Raw genomic sequence first — 18,647 nt, forward strand, 5'->3', positions numbered from 1 at the left:
TAGAGCCGATATTATGTGCATGGTCCACACGGTAGAGATGATGTCCTCTACCGATGTAATCTCAGATTCCGCCTAATGTCAGACCTGGCCCAGTCTGATCCCTTAGGAAAGTAAAACCCTCAACTCCATTTATCTGCAATGAAAAGAACTTTTATTTAAAAATGCTGGCTGCAGTATATTACTAAGATGTTTTGGGAAATGCTGAGGTGTTTGGGCTAGTGAAATTCCACAGTCAGTGTGAACGACCTTGAAGATGCCTGGCACGAACTGGTTCCAAACTGCTTTGCACTCCTTCAACTGTCATTCCCCCCCTCCCAAATTCCCACCATAGAAGCATATAGGTTTATTACCCAACTGCCCCCCCCCCCGAATCCTGATTCTTTGATGGTAGGATGCTTGTGAGGTGCCAAGCCAATGATGGAGGACCTCACAAAACCAATGGAATAGCTTGACTCCAGAAGTTGTGGCTGCTTCAGCGGTAGTGGCTTTTAAGAAGTTACTAGATAATCATTTGTCTCAAATGGTATAGGGTCTCCTGCTCGAGCAGGGGGCTGGACTAGAAGACCTCCAAGGTCCCTTCCATAGAACAACTCTATTGTTCTATGTTGTGTGTCAAACAGAGACAAATGAAATATATAAACCAACAACAAATTACAATCAATAATTAACTCTCATGAGTCTAAGAAACAATTTCATTATCAGTTCCCTACTTTTATCATTAGATGTTCCTTAGTGTTTAGATCTGGTCTCAGGATAATAATGTAGCACTTGGGGGAAAAGATGCAGCCTAGCAGTCCAGCACTGGAGGCCAAGATGGAGAAGACCTGCACAGCCACCATGTATTTCCCTTTGGTGCTCAGGTAGGTGGGCAGGAAAGAGACCCAGACGCTGCAGAAGACCAGCATGCTGAAGGAGATTAGCTTGGCTTCATTGAAGGCCCCAGGCAGGTTCCTGGCCAAGAAAGCCATCATGAAGCAAACGGCAGCTAGGAAACCCATGTAGCTGAGGACAACATAAAACATGGTAACAGAGCCTTCATTACATTGAAGGATGATCTCTCCAGGCTGGGAGTGCATGTTGGAATCAGGGAATGGGGGAGAAACTCCCAGCCATATGACACAGATGAAAAGTTGAACACTAGAACAAAAAAGGATGACAGAATTGGCCAAGCTCTTCCCCAACCATCTTCTCACCCTGTTTCCTGGTTTTGAGGCCAGGAAGGCCAGCACCACCATGATAGTTTTAGCCAACACAGAAGACACAGCTATTGAGAAGACAATGCTGAACATTGTTTGTTTGAGAAGGCAGGTGACTTTCCTTGGTTGTCCGATGAAGAGAAAGGAGGATGAAAAACAAAGCAGGAGGGAGATCAGGAGGATGAAGGAGAGGTCCCGGTTGTTGGCTTTGACAATGGGAGTTTCTAGGTATTTAAGGAATATGATTAAAACAAGGCTTGTCATTAGGAACAAGAGTAGAGCAAAGAACACAAGGATTATGCCCAGATGTTCTTCATAAGACAGGAAGGTTATTCTTTTTGGGATACACTGGACTCTGTTCTTAGTTGGATGTTGTTCATCTACACATTTGGTGCATTTTTCAGTATCTGAGAAAACAAAGTAAAATTTCTTTCATAATCTTTGAAATTTCAAGAAAACCTTTAGATGAGATTTGATACTGAAAGACAGGAAAGCCTCATTAAATTGTACTGTATGTACATACATTCCAGCAAAAAATTCCCCAATATACACAGTACAACCATTTAAAAAAAAAAAAAAACAAGAACAACAACAAAATAAAATTGTAAGAAGAAATATCTGGTGCCACAAACTGCCTTCTCTGAGCTAATCCACCAGATTCTTATCTCTCACTGACCTTATCATGAGTTCTTTGTTTTTATTGATTTATTATATTATTTAATTTTTTTTAATCTTTTGTGAGATGATGGACATGTGTTTACTCCAAGAATGTTTAAACTAAGTTATTGATGATTGACCCACCAACTATATTCTCAATAAACTGCTCTAACCAGATTGTTTGTTTGTTTGTTTGTTTATTATTTTTTTGTCAGATGATGGACATATGTTTCTGCCAAGAATGTTTAAACTCCATTACTGGTGATTGACACACCAACCATGATCTCAGTAAACTGCTATAAAATGTTTGGACACAGGATAAAAGTTGTCTAACATGGTTGGATCCATGGAATTCCTCTTGAGAAGGGTTGCAATACTGCCTACTTCAGGGGAAATTGTACAGACCCTTCTAGTTAAAAATCATCAAATATCTCAAAATTGAAAGTATCTCCAAGCTGTAAAGCCTTCTAGAAATCCCTTAAAATGGGATATTTTCCAATAGTCCTGGAGTTCCCCTGACAACAGAGCCCTGTGTGCTGGTTGCATGGTAGGTAGCATCTTGATGTACTCCTCTCTTGCTTTCTTAGCATTTAGTTCTCATTGTTTAAGTTTTTAATTTGTGATTTAATTGTGTGACACCAAAAGTCCCTATGTGTGAAATAGACAACCATATAAATTTTTTTATAAAACCAATTTTTTCAAGCAAGCCGGGCTGGCTTAAGAAGAAATTTTTAAATGTTTTTAAATGTTTTAAATGTTTTAATTGGTAGTGAGTAAATAAATAAATAAATAAATGAGCTCCCCCCAGAGATACAGAGGATCCCGGATCTGCGCACCTTCCGCCGCGCTGTGAAGACTCTTTTATTCCATCAAGCAGGCTTGGCCTAATCTCCTCCCTCTTTTAATATATAAATTTTAAATCTGTTCTTAAATTATTGGGGTGTTTTAATTTGTCTGGGCCAAAATGATTTAATTTGATTTTAACTGGTTTTTTAAATTTTTGTATTTATGTATTTTATTGCTTGGCTGTTCACCGCCCTGAGTCCTTCGGGAGTAGGGCGGTATACAAATCAAATAAAACAAACAAAACAAACAAACAAACAAACAAATAAATAAATAAATAAATAAATAAATAAATAAATAAATAAATAAATTTGAAAAGAAAGCGATCTTAAGGAAGATTAATTCATGAAGGAATTCCAGAAGAGGAACTGAGTTTGTTATCTGCCAAGTCTTGGCAGAAGATAAAGCAATATATTTCTATCCTTTCTACATTTGGCAACAATTTTAAAGAGAGAATGAATTCAACAGTGGTATCTATTTGTAGATTGGTCTTTTATTAGTTCTCCTTCTCCCTCTCCTTTTGGTTCCTTTTAAACCCAGTACTGTACATTAGTATTTTTTTCCTTTCAAAACCACAACTATATTCAGTTTTTGTTGGTGTTGTAATCGTTTTTATCTCAATATTTAAATTAGAAAGATAAGAAAAGGTGGGAAGGAAATATCCTTTATGAGGACCCATCCTTTATGATGGGTCCTCTCTTTGATTTTCATTTGTTCCTTGAATCCAACTTCTCTCCCTCCATTCTTCCTCCCAATTAGATATTTCAGCTGATAAGGATTTATGATCTTAATAAAGAGTAATTGATTAAATGTATGACTGATGTATCTTTCAGCCTCTAATGTAAGGTTGATTTGGATGAACAAAGCACATTGATCCAAAAACATACCTCAAGTTACAAATAATTCAAATATTTCTAAGAAAGATAAATATGGAAAGACACATCCAAACTGGCAAATAAAAGAAAGGTTTCCTACCCCATCCATAACATCCTTCTTCCTAACCCATCCTTAAAGATAGTTTTCTTTTCTTTTCTTTTTTTAATTTGATTTATATGCCGCCCTTCTCCGGAGACTCAGGGCAGCTTACAATGCGTTAAGCAATAGCCTTCATTCTTTTGTATATTTTATACAAAGTCAGCTTATTGCCCCCACAAACCGGGTCCTCATTTTACCTACCTTAGAAAGGATGGAAGGCTGAGTCAACCTTGAGCTGTGGAGAGATTCGAACCAGCAGTAATTGCAGGCAGCTGTGTTAATAACAGGGTGCTTAGACCACTGTACCATCAAGGCTCTTTTCCCTGCCATTAGGTAAGAATTGGACACCATGAAAATTAAAAACAAAACCATCAAACTTATGTGCCTCTTTAAGATGCATATTGATCAAAGTGCTCTGGATGAATTCAGAAGGTTTCCCTTTGGTGTCACCCACCTTCCTGAGTGGAGATGGTCCCCTCTGGACAAGGAACGCAGTCATAGCAGCAAAATGGCTCTCCTTCTCGAGCCTTCTTCACAAATCCAGGCTGACATTTTTCCACACATTTGGACTGAGGAAGAGACTGAGAAGAGAAAGAAAAAATGCCAAAGGAAAGATGTTACACTCACCATCTATGTAACATGGAGGTAGACAGGAACATTAGCCAAGTAGTCTCTGGGCTTCACATATGAAAAATATGAAATCCCTGACTACCCTGTTTCCCCCAAAATAAGACATTTCCTGATAACAAGCCCAATTGGGCTTTTGAGTGCATGGCCAAGTGCTTATTTCAGGGTTCAAAAAAATATAAGACAGGGCCTTATTTTTGGGGATACATGGTACTTCCAAATGGTTACAAGAATACAATTGCAGGCACGTACCTCATTTAATTCCTCCTTTTTCTTGGGGTATATCAGATTGCAAAAATGGACCTTTCTACTTAATGAAGTCTGGAGGAATGAATTTGAGAAAATATTGAAGCATTAAGCATTCCTCCATTCTTGATACATACATGATTTTAAATTACGAAATGCACTTATTTTAAATTTTAGGCTAAACTTTATTGTAAAGATGTATTAAATTTCTATTCCATTTATCATCTTTATAAAGATTAACTGACTAATTGAATGATTGATTGATGTATCTTTTATGCATAAATTTACTTATTTAAAATGCTATTTATTTTTAATTTATTTAAAATAGACTAAAACAGAAGAAAGAAACCTCTGATCAGTAAGATGTGGAATGGTTTCTTCTGGAGTGCAAAGCTCCTTTTAAAAATAGTCCAAAACTATCTCCTAGTTAAGATACGAAGAAAAAAATTCCTTACAAGTAAAGGCTGTCAACCTTAAACTTGATGTTCCTTATTTGTATATTTATTTGTTCCGTTTATATGGCTGCCATGCTGGTAAACTAAAACTAAAACTAACTAGTTTCTAAAATAATAGTGAGGTGAGATTGAGGTGAGGTCATGAGAACGTGTCCGTCAAAAAGGGTGAGTCAGGGATCTTTTGATGCATCTCGTGGGTCATGAGTGAGAGCTGTGTGTGGGAATGGGATGTCCAACACAAGGTATCCAACACAAGGTCCTTTTTGTGAAAAGAATACAATTAGGTAACACAAACTAGCAGGGAAATACACACCCATCTTCATTATTATTTTGATCTGGAGCCTTGAAGGGGCTTTCTCTGACCAACAATTTTACATTCCTCCCATCATGCATTCCCACCCTCTGTTCCGCCCTCCCTCCAGGGTTTATGGGAAACTAGGGCTGAACAATTCTGACATTTAGTGTGATTTGGAGCCTCCTAGGGTGCCTGAAGGGAGCTAACAATCAAGATAAACAATTGCATTCAAGGCATTTTCAGATGACGTTCACTCTTAAAAGCCAATGCTGAAACCTAAGTAATATTTCCCTTGAAATTGTCCCTTATTACTTCTGATATCGGGATTTTTTTTTTTTTTGCACCAAAGTCGTGTTTCAGTACTTCAGTTTTCAGATAATTATTGTGGTGAGATGGGCAGCAAATAATTTTAATCAATGAATGAATACATAAGCTCACATCAGACCAGGCACTATTATTTCGTGTGAACTGAATTCCTTGGATCTCCTCCCTAAATTCTACTATCCCAGCAGGATTAAAGAGTATAACTATGACCAGGTCTCGGCTGATTAAAAACCTCCCAGACTATGAGCCTGCAATTTTGGGAGTCCCCTGACTCCAAGCAGGTCAAGATGAAGCTTATTTCCCATTGGGACCAAGAGGACTTCCATCCAGTCTTGATTCTATTTTATCAGATTGAGACCAAACCTGAAGTCAGGCCCTGGTCAATAGAATTGCCTTCATCTTTGATATTTGAGGACAAGAATTTAGTGTACCTGAAGCTATTAACACCAAAATCCTCAGTATATGAGGCCCTCTGTCACCGGTTTGATGGTGATAAAGAAGAGACATGAAATGGCAATGATTTGTGTCCTAAATAATAATAATCCCAATCCTCATTTTGGATATAGCTCAATCAGCTTACAACAGTATTCAGCATTATAGCATCAAAAGAATACTTTGGTCAGAAGAGAAGCTCCCCTGTTTTTAAAGAAAATTATAAAAGTTTTACTCCACACATTCAATTCTCAGTGAAGGTTTCCCCCCATATAGACTAGGGTTAGCCCACTTGAAAAGGGTCCTAATTCTTTGGGAAAATGAAAAAAACACATCACTATTTTCCCCACCTTGTTGAGCAATTTTAGCTGTGATAAAGCATCTTGGTTGATTATCAGTTGCTGCCTGTCAAAATACCCCAATTCCTTTTCGATGGGATTCTTCTTGGGGAGAAACACCCTACTCAAGATCTTCAGATCTGCTGCTACCTCTCCATTTTGATCCACGTACACTTTCATCAGGGAAAGATTGAACAATTCCTTCTTCTTTAGAAATAGATGGAACTAGAATGGAAACATCCAGGAACTTTAAAAGCAGAAATCTTGTTTTGTTAGAGAAAGATTATTTGAATCTTTCTTCTATGGTTGTTTAACTTGCAAATATTGTGAGTTGGCATGTGGCCGTTCTCTTCAAAACTCAAGAACAAAGGTTCAGTAATAATTCTCAATCATACAGTATATTGACAAAAAGTATAGTGAGAAGATATAATTGGCAAAAATTGTCAATTACAAGAAACATTTTAGGAAAGGTCATAAATCAATTAAAAAAAAAACCCAAATAACAAGAGCATTCATAAACTCTTTGAAAACAAGAGGGTGATTATCAGAAAGTAAGGATTTGTTAAGAAGAAAGTTGCAAGGCTAAGACAGGAAAATAACCAGATGAACTAATTCTATTTTACTGCAAGACAATATATTTATTTATTTATTTATTTATTTATTTATTTATTTATTTATTTATTTATTTATCGAGTACGTATTAGATAATATATATAAGTATAAGCATGAATTGAATACATAAAATGAATACAATTAAAGGGAACATTAGGACAGGGACGGTAGGCACGCTGGTGCTCTTATGCACGCTCCTTACAGACCTCTTAGGAATGGGGTGAGGTCAACATTAGACAGTCTAAGGTTAGAATTTTGGGGGTTTGGGGATGAATCCACAGAATCAGGTAGTACATTCCAGGCATTGACCACTCTGTTGCTGAAGTCATATTTTCTGCAATTGAGTTTGGAGCGGTTCACTAAGTTTGTATCTATTGTGTGCTCGTGTATTGTTGTGGTTGAAGCTGAAGTAGTCATTGACAGGTAGGACATTGTAGCAGATGATTTTATGAGCTATGCTTAGGTCATACAAAGACGGCATCGTTCTAAATTTTCTAAGCCCAAAATTTCAAGTCTGGTGGCATAAGTTATTTTGTTGCGAGCAAACAAGTGGAGGACTCTTCTTGTGAAATATTTCTGGACACGTTCAATTGTATTAATGTCTGATATGCAGTGCGGGTTCCAGAGGATGAGCTGTATTCGAGAATTGGTCTAGCAAATGTTTTGTATGCTCTGGTTAGTAGTGTAAAATTACCAGAGAAGAAGCTACGCAAGATTAGGTTTACAACCCTTAATTCTTTTTTTGGCAATGTTGTTACAGTGGGCTTTGGCACTTAGATCATTTGATATGAGTACTCCAAGGTCTTTGATAGAGTGAGGGTCATCTACAAGGTCGTGTCCTCTCAGCTTGTATTTTGTGTTCTGATTCTTTTTGCCAATGTGTAAGACAGAACATTTGTTGGTTGAGATTTGGAGTTGCTAATTTTTTGACCATTCCAACACAAAGTCAAGGTCTTTTTGAAGGGTAACAACATTGTTGGTGATGTTAAATAGTTTTACATCATCAGAGAAGAGAACGCAGTTACTTATAATATGATCACAAAGATCTTTTATGTATAGGTTAAAGAGTGTTGGTCCTAGAAACATCTTGAAACATCACACCATCTAAAAAATATTTATGTATAGTATGAAGGGTGTTGGTCCTAGAATGCTGCCTTGGGAGACACAGCTATTAACAGGTGCAGGATTTGATAGGGCACTCCCTATTTTGATCAATTGTTGTCTGTTTGACAGGAACGTGGTTATCCAATTATGGAGGGGTCTGGAGATGCCATAGGATTTTAATTTTAGAAGTAGTTTGTCATGTACCACTGAATCAAAGGCTTTATAGAAGTCTATGTAAATTGTATCTATTGCTTTGCCTTGATCAAGATTTGTAGTCCATGTTTTTGCAGTGTAGAAGTTGTAGATTACAGGATTTTTTTTTCTGAAACCAGATTGTTTATTAGAGAGTAGGTTGTTTGTTTCTAGGTGGAGGGTAATGGATTGGTTGATGATTGATTCCATGACTTTGCAGGTGACGCAGCATAAAGAGATTGGTCTGTAATTTTCTACTAGGCTGGGGTCTCCCTTTTTGAAGATAGAGATGACCATGGCTCGTGACCATGGGCTGGGTAGGGAGCTGGTCTTGAAAGATTTTTCAAAGATTATGCTTAGGGGTTCTGCTATATCAGTGGAAAGCTTTTTTAAGAAGTATGCACATAGTCCATCAGGTCCGATAGATAGAGATGGTTTTAGTCTATGTAGTGCCTTTTCAATGTTATCTTCTGTGAAATCTATTTGTGTTAGATCACTGTAGTTATTTGTGGCATGATTAGGGAATGTTGGGCATGAGCCATTGTTGTTTACAAAGACTGAGCCGAAGAATGTGTTAAAGAGGTTTGCTTTAATTGCTTCATCATTGCAATCATTACTGTTAGGTCCTTTTAGGGGTAAAATGGATCTTGAGTCTTTAAGTTTGTTGTTTACAAAATTATAGAAGGTGCAGTTGGATTTTGTGTGCAGGTTTTCTTCTTGTTTGATATGGTAGTTGGTGCATTCAGTCTTTATTTGGTGACATATTTTTTGTAGCGGCTTTCAAAGTTAGCTACATTACCAGTTTTGTTTTCTCACCAGAGGGATTTTTATGGGTAATTTGTTTTTCCTGGTTTTGGTAGTGATTAGTGGTACGTATAGTTTAATAACTCTATTAACTTCGAGAAAGAAAATATTATAATGGTCTTTGGCAGTGTTAGTCAGAGAACAGAATTAGGTCAGTGTCTATGAGATTGTAGTTGGCTTTTTAAATTATTATTAACAGAAACTTGCAAGTATGAAAATACAAATCTTTCACTATCTCTTTTTACAGTCTAAACATTTGGGAGGACCTTCTCTGAATTTCTTTCTCTCCCTGTAACACAGCTGCTGGTTCATCCTCCCCCCCCCCAATTTTATCTGATCCTTCCCTGCATCTCTTTCTCTGGTCTTCCAAACTAATTCCTAAATATCCCACTTCCTTAATGGATTGTGTGAATGCTGGTGGTAGAATTTGTTTTCAGCAAAGAATTAACAAAATGTTTCATGATGTGATGAATGGGGATCTAGTTAATTGATTGCTGGATGGCATGATAATTAAATGGATACAACTGTTTTACAAATTATATTCAAATACATTTTAATCTTACTGATAAAAATGGGAATTATGAACAAGTGTATTTTCATTGATAAAAGAAATAGATAAATCATGATTTCGTGATGCAAACATTATAATAATGCTTAGGCAAAGTTATTTCGAACTCCTTTAAAAAAATTTCCAGCTTCCAGAAAATAAAAATATGATTTTGTGATAGAGAGAAGTGTATAAGTAAAATCCATTTGGAAACTAACTAATTTTCAGCATTTAGTACCTGATAGATGACAGTATCTTGTATAAAACAAATTAGTGGCAGTCACAATCTATATCTTTCTTTAAGATTTCCTTTGTAATTTTTCTCACATTATTCTATATAGATAATGGATACTGATTATAATAAAGTAGCAGTAATATTTTAATAATATGATAATAACCATATTATTAATGATCCAGTTGAATCATTTCATGTCCTCTTGTAGAAAACACACTTACAGAAGACATTGTACAAAAATATTCATCAGCTTTAGGCAAGGACAAAGAAGGCAAGGAAGAGATCAAAGGAACCTCTTTTAGCCTTGAGGAAAGACAAGGAGGAGAGCCATTTCATTTTACAGGAGCTGAAAATCAGATGGAATCTAGGAATATTTTTTTGAATATACAAAATGGTTGTAGAAGGGAAGATGCAATGCTCTTCCAATAAGTACGAGATGTTGTACAGAAGCTTAAGACCTTAAACAAACAAGCTCAGAGAGCCCCAAAGACCCTGAAAAGGAATTTAGTTTGATGGATCCTTGTTGGGACCCTATACCTTCCATGGTTGCAGCCTTGGAGCCCCCAGCCTCTCTTCTCCCTCCTTCCTTCTCCTCTGGGGTTTGGATGCACCTTTTAAGGCATGGGCCAGAATCTTAATGACACTGTAAGTATTGCCGTCATTTGGGATCCACATCCTAATCCTTTTCTCTTCATTTTCCAGTGGTGTTTTCTGGGTGCATCTTCTCCGGCCTTTGATAGAAAATATGTGCTTTGAAACAGAACAGTGAAAATACTCAGCTTGAAATTCAGGTTTCACAAAGAAAGGATGTTTATAGGCATCATCTTTGTACCAACTTTTTTTCCACTGAAGAGGAAAGGTCCAAATACTATGGACATACTTGAGAAGCCTCTGCTTTTTCATTACATACTATCCAAGCGTTGTCATGATCCAGACTTTCCCTTCAATGGGTCCTGGCAAACGCCTGAGCGTTAAATGAAAGGGAAGAATTCTATCCCAAATGGAGTCAAATCCTATGAAGTGAACAAAGACATTGACTTGTTTCCACTTAGAGAGGGCATCCCTGAGGGCTGCTGTATTTCCAGTCGCTGAGAATTGTTGTGATATAACAACACAAATTCTATTCCTGACAAGCATAGGAGTAAAAGTCCTCATGAAATTCTCTCCCTTCTCTGTATCCGAAGCAAAGAGACCAATCAGGGTCCATCCAAAATGGAGGAGCAGTTGGACAATTCCTGAGTACTGGGCCGTTTCTTTGGGGAGCATCAGACGGAAAAAAGGGAATTGACTCATATCACTCAGATCATCCGAAACAATTTTATTACTGATCTGAAAAAAGATTTTTTTAAAAAAAATTAAAAAGTAAAATGGAATAAGTATTAAGAATAAAAATAGTATTTTTTTTATCATCCCTCACAATTCACAAACAGACTACATAAGAGAAGCTCAACTGAACTAATTTCCTCCAAAAAAGCATCATATTATATATAATTGTTGGATTCTGATCACACAGGAAATATATTGATTTAATATTAGGATCCCAATAGATCGTTTCTCTAAAGTGCAGTCCAAGATATTGATCTCTCACTTTTTTATATAATTGACATCCAAGTAATAGATGTATTACATCTTCTACCTCTGGAACTCCACAAAAACAAATTTATTCGTTGTAAAGGATTTGAAAGATTTAACTCAATACTTGGCAATTTTGAAGGTACCTGTCAGGTATGCTTCCTTCAATATCCAGGAAAGAAAACCCAAACTCAATATTTTAAAAGAGATTAGTACTTTTACTGAATATGAAATGATCGCAACCCAGGTAAAGCTGGAAGTGAGCAAAACGCGCGAAATAGCATCTAGTAAGCTTCTCCCCCCCCCCCGTGTCCATTGACCATCATCCAATCCAAAGGTCTCCCAAAGGTCAGGTGGCATCACGCCTGGCAACGTCATCCATCAGGAATGTAGGGCAGTTGGTCAGCCGGCCCCTTTGGAGATTCAGTTTCGTTTCTTGGAAAGACACCTCCTGCATTGGAAAGACACCTCCTGCAATCTTCCCCCCCTTCGCCCCCTTAACTGGTCCCTCCCCCCCGTTTCTTATGGCAGCTGAAGCAGGCAAAGCTGAGGCTGACAGTACCTTTGTAGTAGTTAATGCATTTAAATGTGCCAATCTTGCTGAGGATGGCCATATTTTTCTCTGTTTTGAAAATCTTGGATTCTTTGTGCAGCGAGTGTTTTAGTTTTGTCTCCAGTTGTAAAAAGACAGGGAGACCAGAATTCCTAATATAATTTGTCAATTGTACCCTTCAAGAGCTTTTTAATTGAAATTTGGTTTTTCTAACACAGTTTTGAGACTTTGACAGTTTCCATGCCATTAATTTTATATAAAAAAAAGGATGCTCTAATTTTATACAGTATATTGTATTGTATAAATTCCCAATTCAGTTCTCAAGAAAGCAGCTGAAGTCCTTTTTTTTCCCATGTCACTTTTTTTAATAGTAATCAATTTAAAAGATACACTGAGCACAATGTAGTGAGAGATACACTACATTGATTATGTGAACTGCACCCTCTATTTTCTTTTCCGAGGTAGAAAAACTTGACAATTAAATTATGACTCCTAAAAATAAGCTATTGATTACACATTTCCCAAGTTCACAATTCTTTCTTTCAAAAACTTTTAAGTAAGTCTGGTTTACTTCTCAGTTTTAGTAATTGTATAAATTAAATCCCAGAGTTCAGTTCAGTATAGGTGCATAGTGGTAACATTGGCCTTTTGTACTGTAATATTTCAGGCTAAGAAAGCTGCATAGCTGTGATTTTTTAAAAATGCTTTTAACAGTGCATCCACTTGTCCCTTTGGTCTAAATGAGCTCCTTTGATGCTAAGGGAGCCAAGATCCAGTTGTCCAATGCGTCCTGAGCATTATTGTAAGCCACTTCTGCGAAAGGAAGAAGTCCTGAGGTTCCTCAAAGTTCCAATTTATTAGAGATGTCATGTTGGCACATCTGGGAAAACCCGAATCTGAAAGCTTCCAGGTTTCCCCCATCCAGCTGACAGTTCACAGCCCTGCCCCACACCCACAAGTTCATCACATTGTGCAATCAACTCTTCACACTCCACCGGATACAATCTTCAGGCAGTCTCCATCAGACACAGGCAAAAGTCCTTGAATATGGAATGTTGTTACGACTAACTTCCTACCGCTCCAACAACAACCCCCTCCCAATTTCCCCAGCTAAAATATGTGGCAGTTGAGAAGCAAAAAGATAATTGTTTCCAAAACTGACACCAGTCACAGAGAAAACTACCCCAGGTAAGAAAATGTGTGAACTTGCTCTGTTTTTTTTTTTTAATTTTGATTTATATGCCGCCCTTCTCTGGAGACTCAGTGCAGCTTACAATGTGCTAAGCAATAGCCTTCATCCTTTTGTATATTTTATACAAAGTCAGCTTATTGCCCCCACAACTGGGTCCTCAATTTATCTATCTTAGAAAGGATGGAAGGCTGAGTCAACCTTGAGCCTTGGCGAGATTCGAACCTGCAGTAATTGCAGGCAGCTGGTCTTAATAACCAGCTTAATAACAGGGTGCCTTAGACCACTGTACTACCAAGGCTCTGTTGGTCCTCATCAACTAGTCCTATTTGGCAATGCTGTCCAAAGACCATAACTTTTGACTCTGATTTATCCATAATCAGATAATTCTTATGAGAGAAGGAGCCAAGTCGTGTTTTTTTTTGTTGTTGTTGTTTGTTTTTTTTTCCAATTTATATACCGCCCTTCTCCCTGAGGACTCAGGGCGGTGCACAGCCAGAATTAAAAACATGAAATACAAATATTAAAAACAATTAAAATCTATATAAATTTGGCCCAAAATTTAAAAAACCTCAAACCAATTAAACATTTAAAAATTTTAAAAAATTTCTTCCTAAGCCAGCCCGGCTTGCTGGAAAAAGTGGGTTTTAAGGGCACGGCGGAAGGCACTGAGGTCTTGGATTCTCCTTATCTCTGGGGGCAGTTCTTTCCACAGGGCAGGGGCTCCCACAGAGAAGGCCCTCCCCCTGGGTGTCACCAGCCGACATAACTTGGCCAATGGCACCCTGAGGAGACCCTCTCTGTGGGAGTGGACAGGGCGGTGGAAGGCCATTGGTGGCAGAAGTCGGTCTCGAAGATACCCGGGTCCTATGCCATGGAGCGCTTTAAAGGTGGTAACCTTGAATCGCACCCGGAAGACCTGATGGCACCCTGAGGAGGCCCTCTCTGTGGGAGCGCACGGGTCACTGGGAGGTCGTCGGTAGCAGCAGGCAGTCTCGGAGATAGCTAGGCCCTATGCCATGGAGCACTTTAAAGGTGCTTATAACCAACACCTTGAAGCGCACCTGGAAGACCACCGGGAGCCAGTGCAGCTCGCGCAGGAGCGGTGTTACATGGGAGCGCCATGCTGCTCCCATCACTACCCGCGCTGCTGCGTTCTGGACCAGCTGGAGCCTCCGGGTGCCCCTCAAGGGGAGCCCCATGTAGAGAGCATTGCAGTAGTCAAGGCGAGAGGTGACGAGGGTGTGAGTGACTGTGCACAGGGAATCCCGATCATATGTTAACAGCATATGCAACCTGTAATGTCATATTGGCTGGGCCCTGGTCTTACTTTCTGGTAAGGATTAGTCTTACTTCTCAATGCTCCATTGGTCGTAAAACAGGGTCCTCAACTTATGAGCCAAAGTCCACTAGTGGGCCATGAGGGGTTTGCAACCAGACCACAGAAACAGCCAGCAAGCATGGATGTGCACACACGCATCCTCACAGTCCACTTAAGCCAGCCACTCACATGGAACCATCCCCTCTTCCTCCCGCACCCCCACTGGTGTGCAAAACTGGAAAAGTTGGGGAACTCTGTCCTAAAACATACTCTCAAGCAAATGAACATAGAATATGGAATAATTGGGATAGAAGGGATCTTTGAGGTCTTCTAGTCCAACCCTCTGCTCACAGAGGAGATTGTATACCATTCCAGACAAAAGGAATGTCTAGCTGTTTTTGACAATCTCCAGTAATGGAGCACACACAGCTTCATGAGGCAAACAGTTTCACTGATTAATTGTTGTCAGTAGCTTGTAGAAAGGTCTTGGAGCAGGGTCAACATTCTGAGTTCCATTTTAAGAGCAATCACTTTCTTCCATAATATTTCTCTGTTTACTCTGTCAAATGCTATAAAGGCAGCAAAGCATTCTTTCCTCTGACTGATATGTTTTAGATGGTGTGATGTTTCAAGACAAAACAATTGTCAATAGTGGACCACATTTGCTTAAGACTGCTGGTTCTTCTAAAAGAACTGCACTTTTCATCTACCTACTCTCAACTCTATTCAAGGGGAAGCTAACATAGATTTTAGTCACATCTGTTAAATAAATGGGCCTGTGTAGAGGTAGGTAAAAGGTCATGGTGTCAGGCCAAGAGCAGCACACTGCCTTGGCTCAGGCGCTATGAGTCTTGCCTGCTTATATTGTAACGCTCTCTACATGGGGCTCCCCTTGAGGTACACCCGGAGGCTCCAACTGGTGCAGAATGTGGCTACGCAGGGGATTATGGGAGCGACGGGGCGCTCCCATGTGACTCCTCTCCTGCGCGAGCTGCATTGGCTTCCGGTGGACTTCCGGGTGCGCTTCAAGGTGTTGGTGATCACCTTTAAAGTGCTCCATGGCTTAGGGCCAGGGTACTTACGGGACCGCCTTCTGCCACCAATAGCCTCCCACCGGCCAGTTCGCTCCCACAGAGAGGGCCTCCTCAGGGTGCCGTCGGCCAGACAATGCCGGCTGACGACCCCCAGGAGGAGAGCCTTCTCTGTGGCAGCACCCACCCTCTGGAATGACCTATCCCCTGAGATATGCACGATATCCGACCTCCGGACTTTTCGTCGGGCCCTGAAAACACACTTATTCCATCTAGCCGGGCTGGCTTGATCCCATCCTCTTAGTTTTAATTGAATTTGGTTTTAATTGGGTTATTTTAATTACTGGGACGAAATTATTTAATTGTTTTTTAAACTGTTTTTAAATTTTATATGTTATGTTTTATCTCGGCTGTGCACCGCCCTGAGTCCGCAGGAGAAGGGCGGTATAAAAATAAAATAAAATAAAATAAATAAATAAAATAAAACAATTGTCAATAGTGGACCACATCTGCTTAAGACTGCTGGTTCTTCTAAAAGAAATGCACTTTTCATCTACCTACTCTCAACTCTATTCAAGGGGAAGCTAACATAGATTTTAGTCACATCTGTTAAATAAATGGGCCTGTGTAGAGGTAGGTAAAAGGTCATGGTGTCAAGCCGAGAGCAGCACACCGCTTTGGCTCAGACGCTATGAGTCTTGCCTGCTTATATGATCTCATTCTGGAACTGATCTGCATTATCTCACCTTGCCTTCTCCACCAGGATGATGGCATCTTAAGAGCAGGGTGAATAGTTTCTACCAATTAAAACACTGTTGCTGGTTTGCCTTTTCTGCTTGTAAAAAACTGTATAAAAAAGCAATAAACGCTGCGAAGGAGAGACATCTTCACACAGAGCAAATGCCTGGACCCTGACTTCTATAAGCCTGGAATGGCAGAATCCATTTTCTTCTCTTTTTTATTTATGGGAACTACAACTGCCATCTTTTAGAATTACATATTTATAATTCTGTTATAAAATGGTTAATTCATGTCTGAGAATATCATTACATTGGCTAATATCATGGGGAAAATGTGAGTTTTCAATTGGTGTTATACCTTCCTATTGCTTAGGAGACCCTTTGATTGAACACAGAGCCTCTCCTCACTTTCACAATCATGCAACAGAAGCCCTCAAAGCAATGAGGATGGTGTGATGAGTAAATATTTCAGTTTTCCACATTGCTCCTTCCCCACTGTTATCCCAATCCTGAGTCATGACACTTAAAATGCCATGGTGAAAAGCAGAGTTTGAATTCCATAGAGATGAAATGGTTGGATCTATCATTCACTCAGACACACACCAACAACTCACTTGCTTTACCAGATAGAGAAACACAAACACAAACCTGGGCAACTTTGTAGGGGCCGACTAATGTTGACATCTGAATGGAGATGTCCCTGTTAGCTCCATCAACAATCACCAAAAGGTTGTCTTTTCTTCCACAGCTGTAGTTGGGAACATTGGCTTCTCCAGTAGACAGCATGTCCAGCAAGGCATCTGAAGTGCCGAGGGTGTTATCATAGTTGTCATGAACGTTGTAGCCAAGGGTGAGATTGTGCAGGAGCCGGAGATTTTTGTTAACCACCTCGATATTGAAAATCATGCATAGTATTCTTTCCTTTTCATCACGTAAACTACTGTAAAACCATGTTAATATTAGGATCAACAATAGCAAATACACTTTTTCTATATTTATTCCTCTTTTCCTCCATAAACTAACTGAGACTTAAGTCAATATGGATCCAAATCAAAGACAAATTATTAGTAACCAATCACTCTTTAATACTGTGAATGTTCAGGATGGAGATAGTTCTCCAAAAGGACTAAAATTAAGAAATGTACTATTATTTGTAGCAGAATTAATTTTCATCAGCCCAGTAATCAAGTTGCAGAATATTTCAGTCATTAAAAGAAAAACAGAATACATTGAGGAGGATTTTTAAGAAGTGATTCAGAAAAGCTGTTCTAAAACATGCCATCCTCTATTCCTAAAAAATAAGGGATTGAATATCAATATACAGTTATAAAAATATAGAAATGACCTGGCCAGAGGAAACTACAACAATCACTACTTTCAAGAAAATTTAATATTCAAGTCATAAACTGAGGATTGAACAGGAAAAAGAAAATAATGTGGATTTCTTTCTTTTCCCCTTAATTTGGATTTGAGCCTCTCCTAGAAAATAAGACAAAAATGAGAGGCCAGGAAATCAAAAGGATTCAAGAAATTAATCAGGTTCTGCTTTATAAGAGTAACTAAAATAAGAAGAAAAAAAAGAAGGTGTTAGACTTGCATATGGAGGGAATGAAACTCCATCACAGTGAATAACTTACAACTGAATCTGACTAGAAGGACCCATGTTGAAAGGTAATGTTGCAGGTACTATTTTTGATGCAGAGATGACTATACCAATGAGAAAATCTCCTGGCCTATAATAGCTCCGTGGCTTTTCTCCATCCTGGTGGTCCAAACTCAGTGGGCACTTCATTCTAAGTTTCCCAGAGACTGACTGGGGCACCAGCAGCATCAGAAGCAGAAGCAGGAGGTCCATAATTCATGGGCCTGAATCAATCTCCTTCCCGTTTCTAAAGAAGAATTAGAAGAATTGGATGCAGTCATACAGGATGGAATCTCCAATGGCTTTCTGGATTCAAATAGTGACAAACCAAGATTCACCTGGAAGAGAGAGAAACTACGCTGAAGGTCACAGCTCCTGCCTGTCCTGTAACTTGGGCCACAAAAAGCATAACCTGTGGCATTTATCCTTTTCTAATACAAGATCCCTTCCATGTCACTTCAATGTGATGTTTACACCAAAGGCAGTCACTGGAGAGGGAGGAGAAGAGGTCTCAAGGCCTGTGAGGAGATAATTACAATGAGAAGGATCTTGTCCTTTTGGGATCCTGAACCTCTTCCATCTGGTGAGGGGCAGGTGGAGAAAAACATATTAGTGAAAAATCACAGATCGAACTCTTGGGGCAGTGTTGTGTAGTGGCCAGAGTCCTTCCTGTTCGGACATGTCCAGAAAGTGATGCTGCATCAAGAGACCTCAACA

General features: G+C 39.1%; 1 protein-coding gene across 1 annotated transcript; it reads right to left on the reverse strand.

Annotated features, from left to right (window-relative positions):
* Positions 1 to 698: 698 nt before the first annotated feature.
* On the reverse strand, positions 699 to 17,194 carry LOC139309811 (vomeronasal type-2 receptor 26-like). Its single transcript, XM_070934014.1, has 3 exons — positions 16,937 to 17,194; positions 4,126 to 4,252; positions 699 to 1,603 (listed from the first exon to the last, which is right to left on the reverse strand). Exons 1-3 carry the CDS (start codon positions 17,192 to 17,194, stop codon positions 699 to 701), a joined length of 1,290 nt encoding a protein of 429 aa, XP_070790115.1.
* Between the last annotated feature and the right edge of the window lie 1,453 nt (positions 17,195 to 18,647).

Source organism: Pituophis catenifer, unplaced genomic scaffold (assembly GCF_029215685.1).
Source record: "Pituophis catenifer annectens isolate HBS135680 unplaced genomic scaffold, rPitCat1.0.hap2 SCAF_2, whole genome shotgun sequence".
NCBI lineage: Eukaryota > Metazoa > Chordata > Lepidosauria > Squamata > Colubridae > Pituophis > Pituophis catenifer.

What these genes read in the sequence shown, in the direction of transcription:
- LOC139309811 (XM_070934014.1), bottom strand. Translation starts at nt 17,194, where the DNA reads ATGATTTTCAATATCGAGGTGGTTAACAAAAATCTCCGGCTCCTGCAC. An exon ending in GCCCCTACAAAGTTGCCCAG is followed by an intron (nt 4,253 to 16,936) that starts GTTTGTGTTTGT and finishes TTCTCTTCTCAG; the next exon opens with TCTCTTCCTCAGTCCAAATG. An exon ending in GACCATCTCCACTCAGGAAG is followed by an intron (nt 1,604 to 4,125) that starts GTGGGTGACACC and finishes TTGTTTTCTCAG; the next exon opens with ATACTGAAAAATGCACCAAA.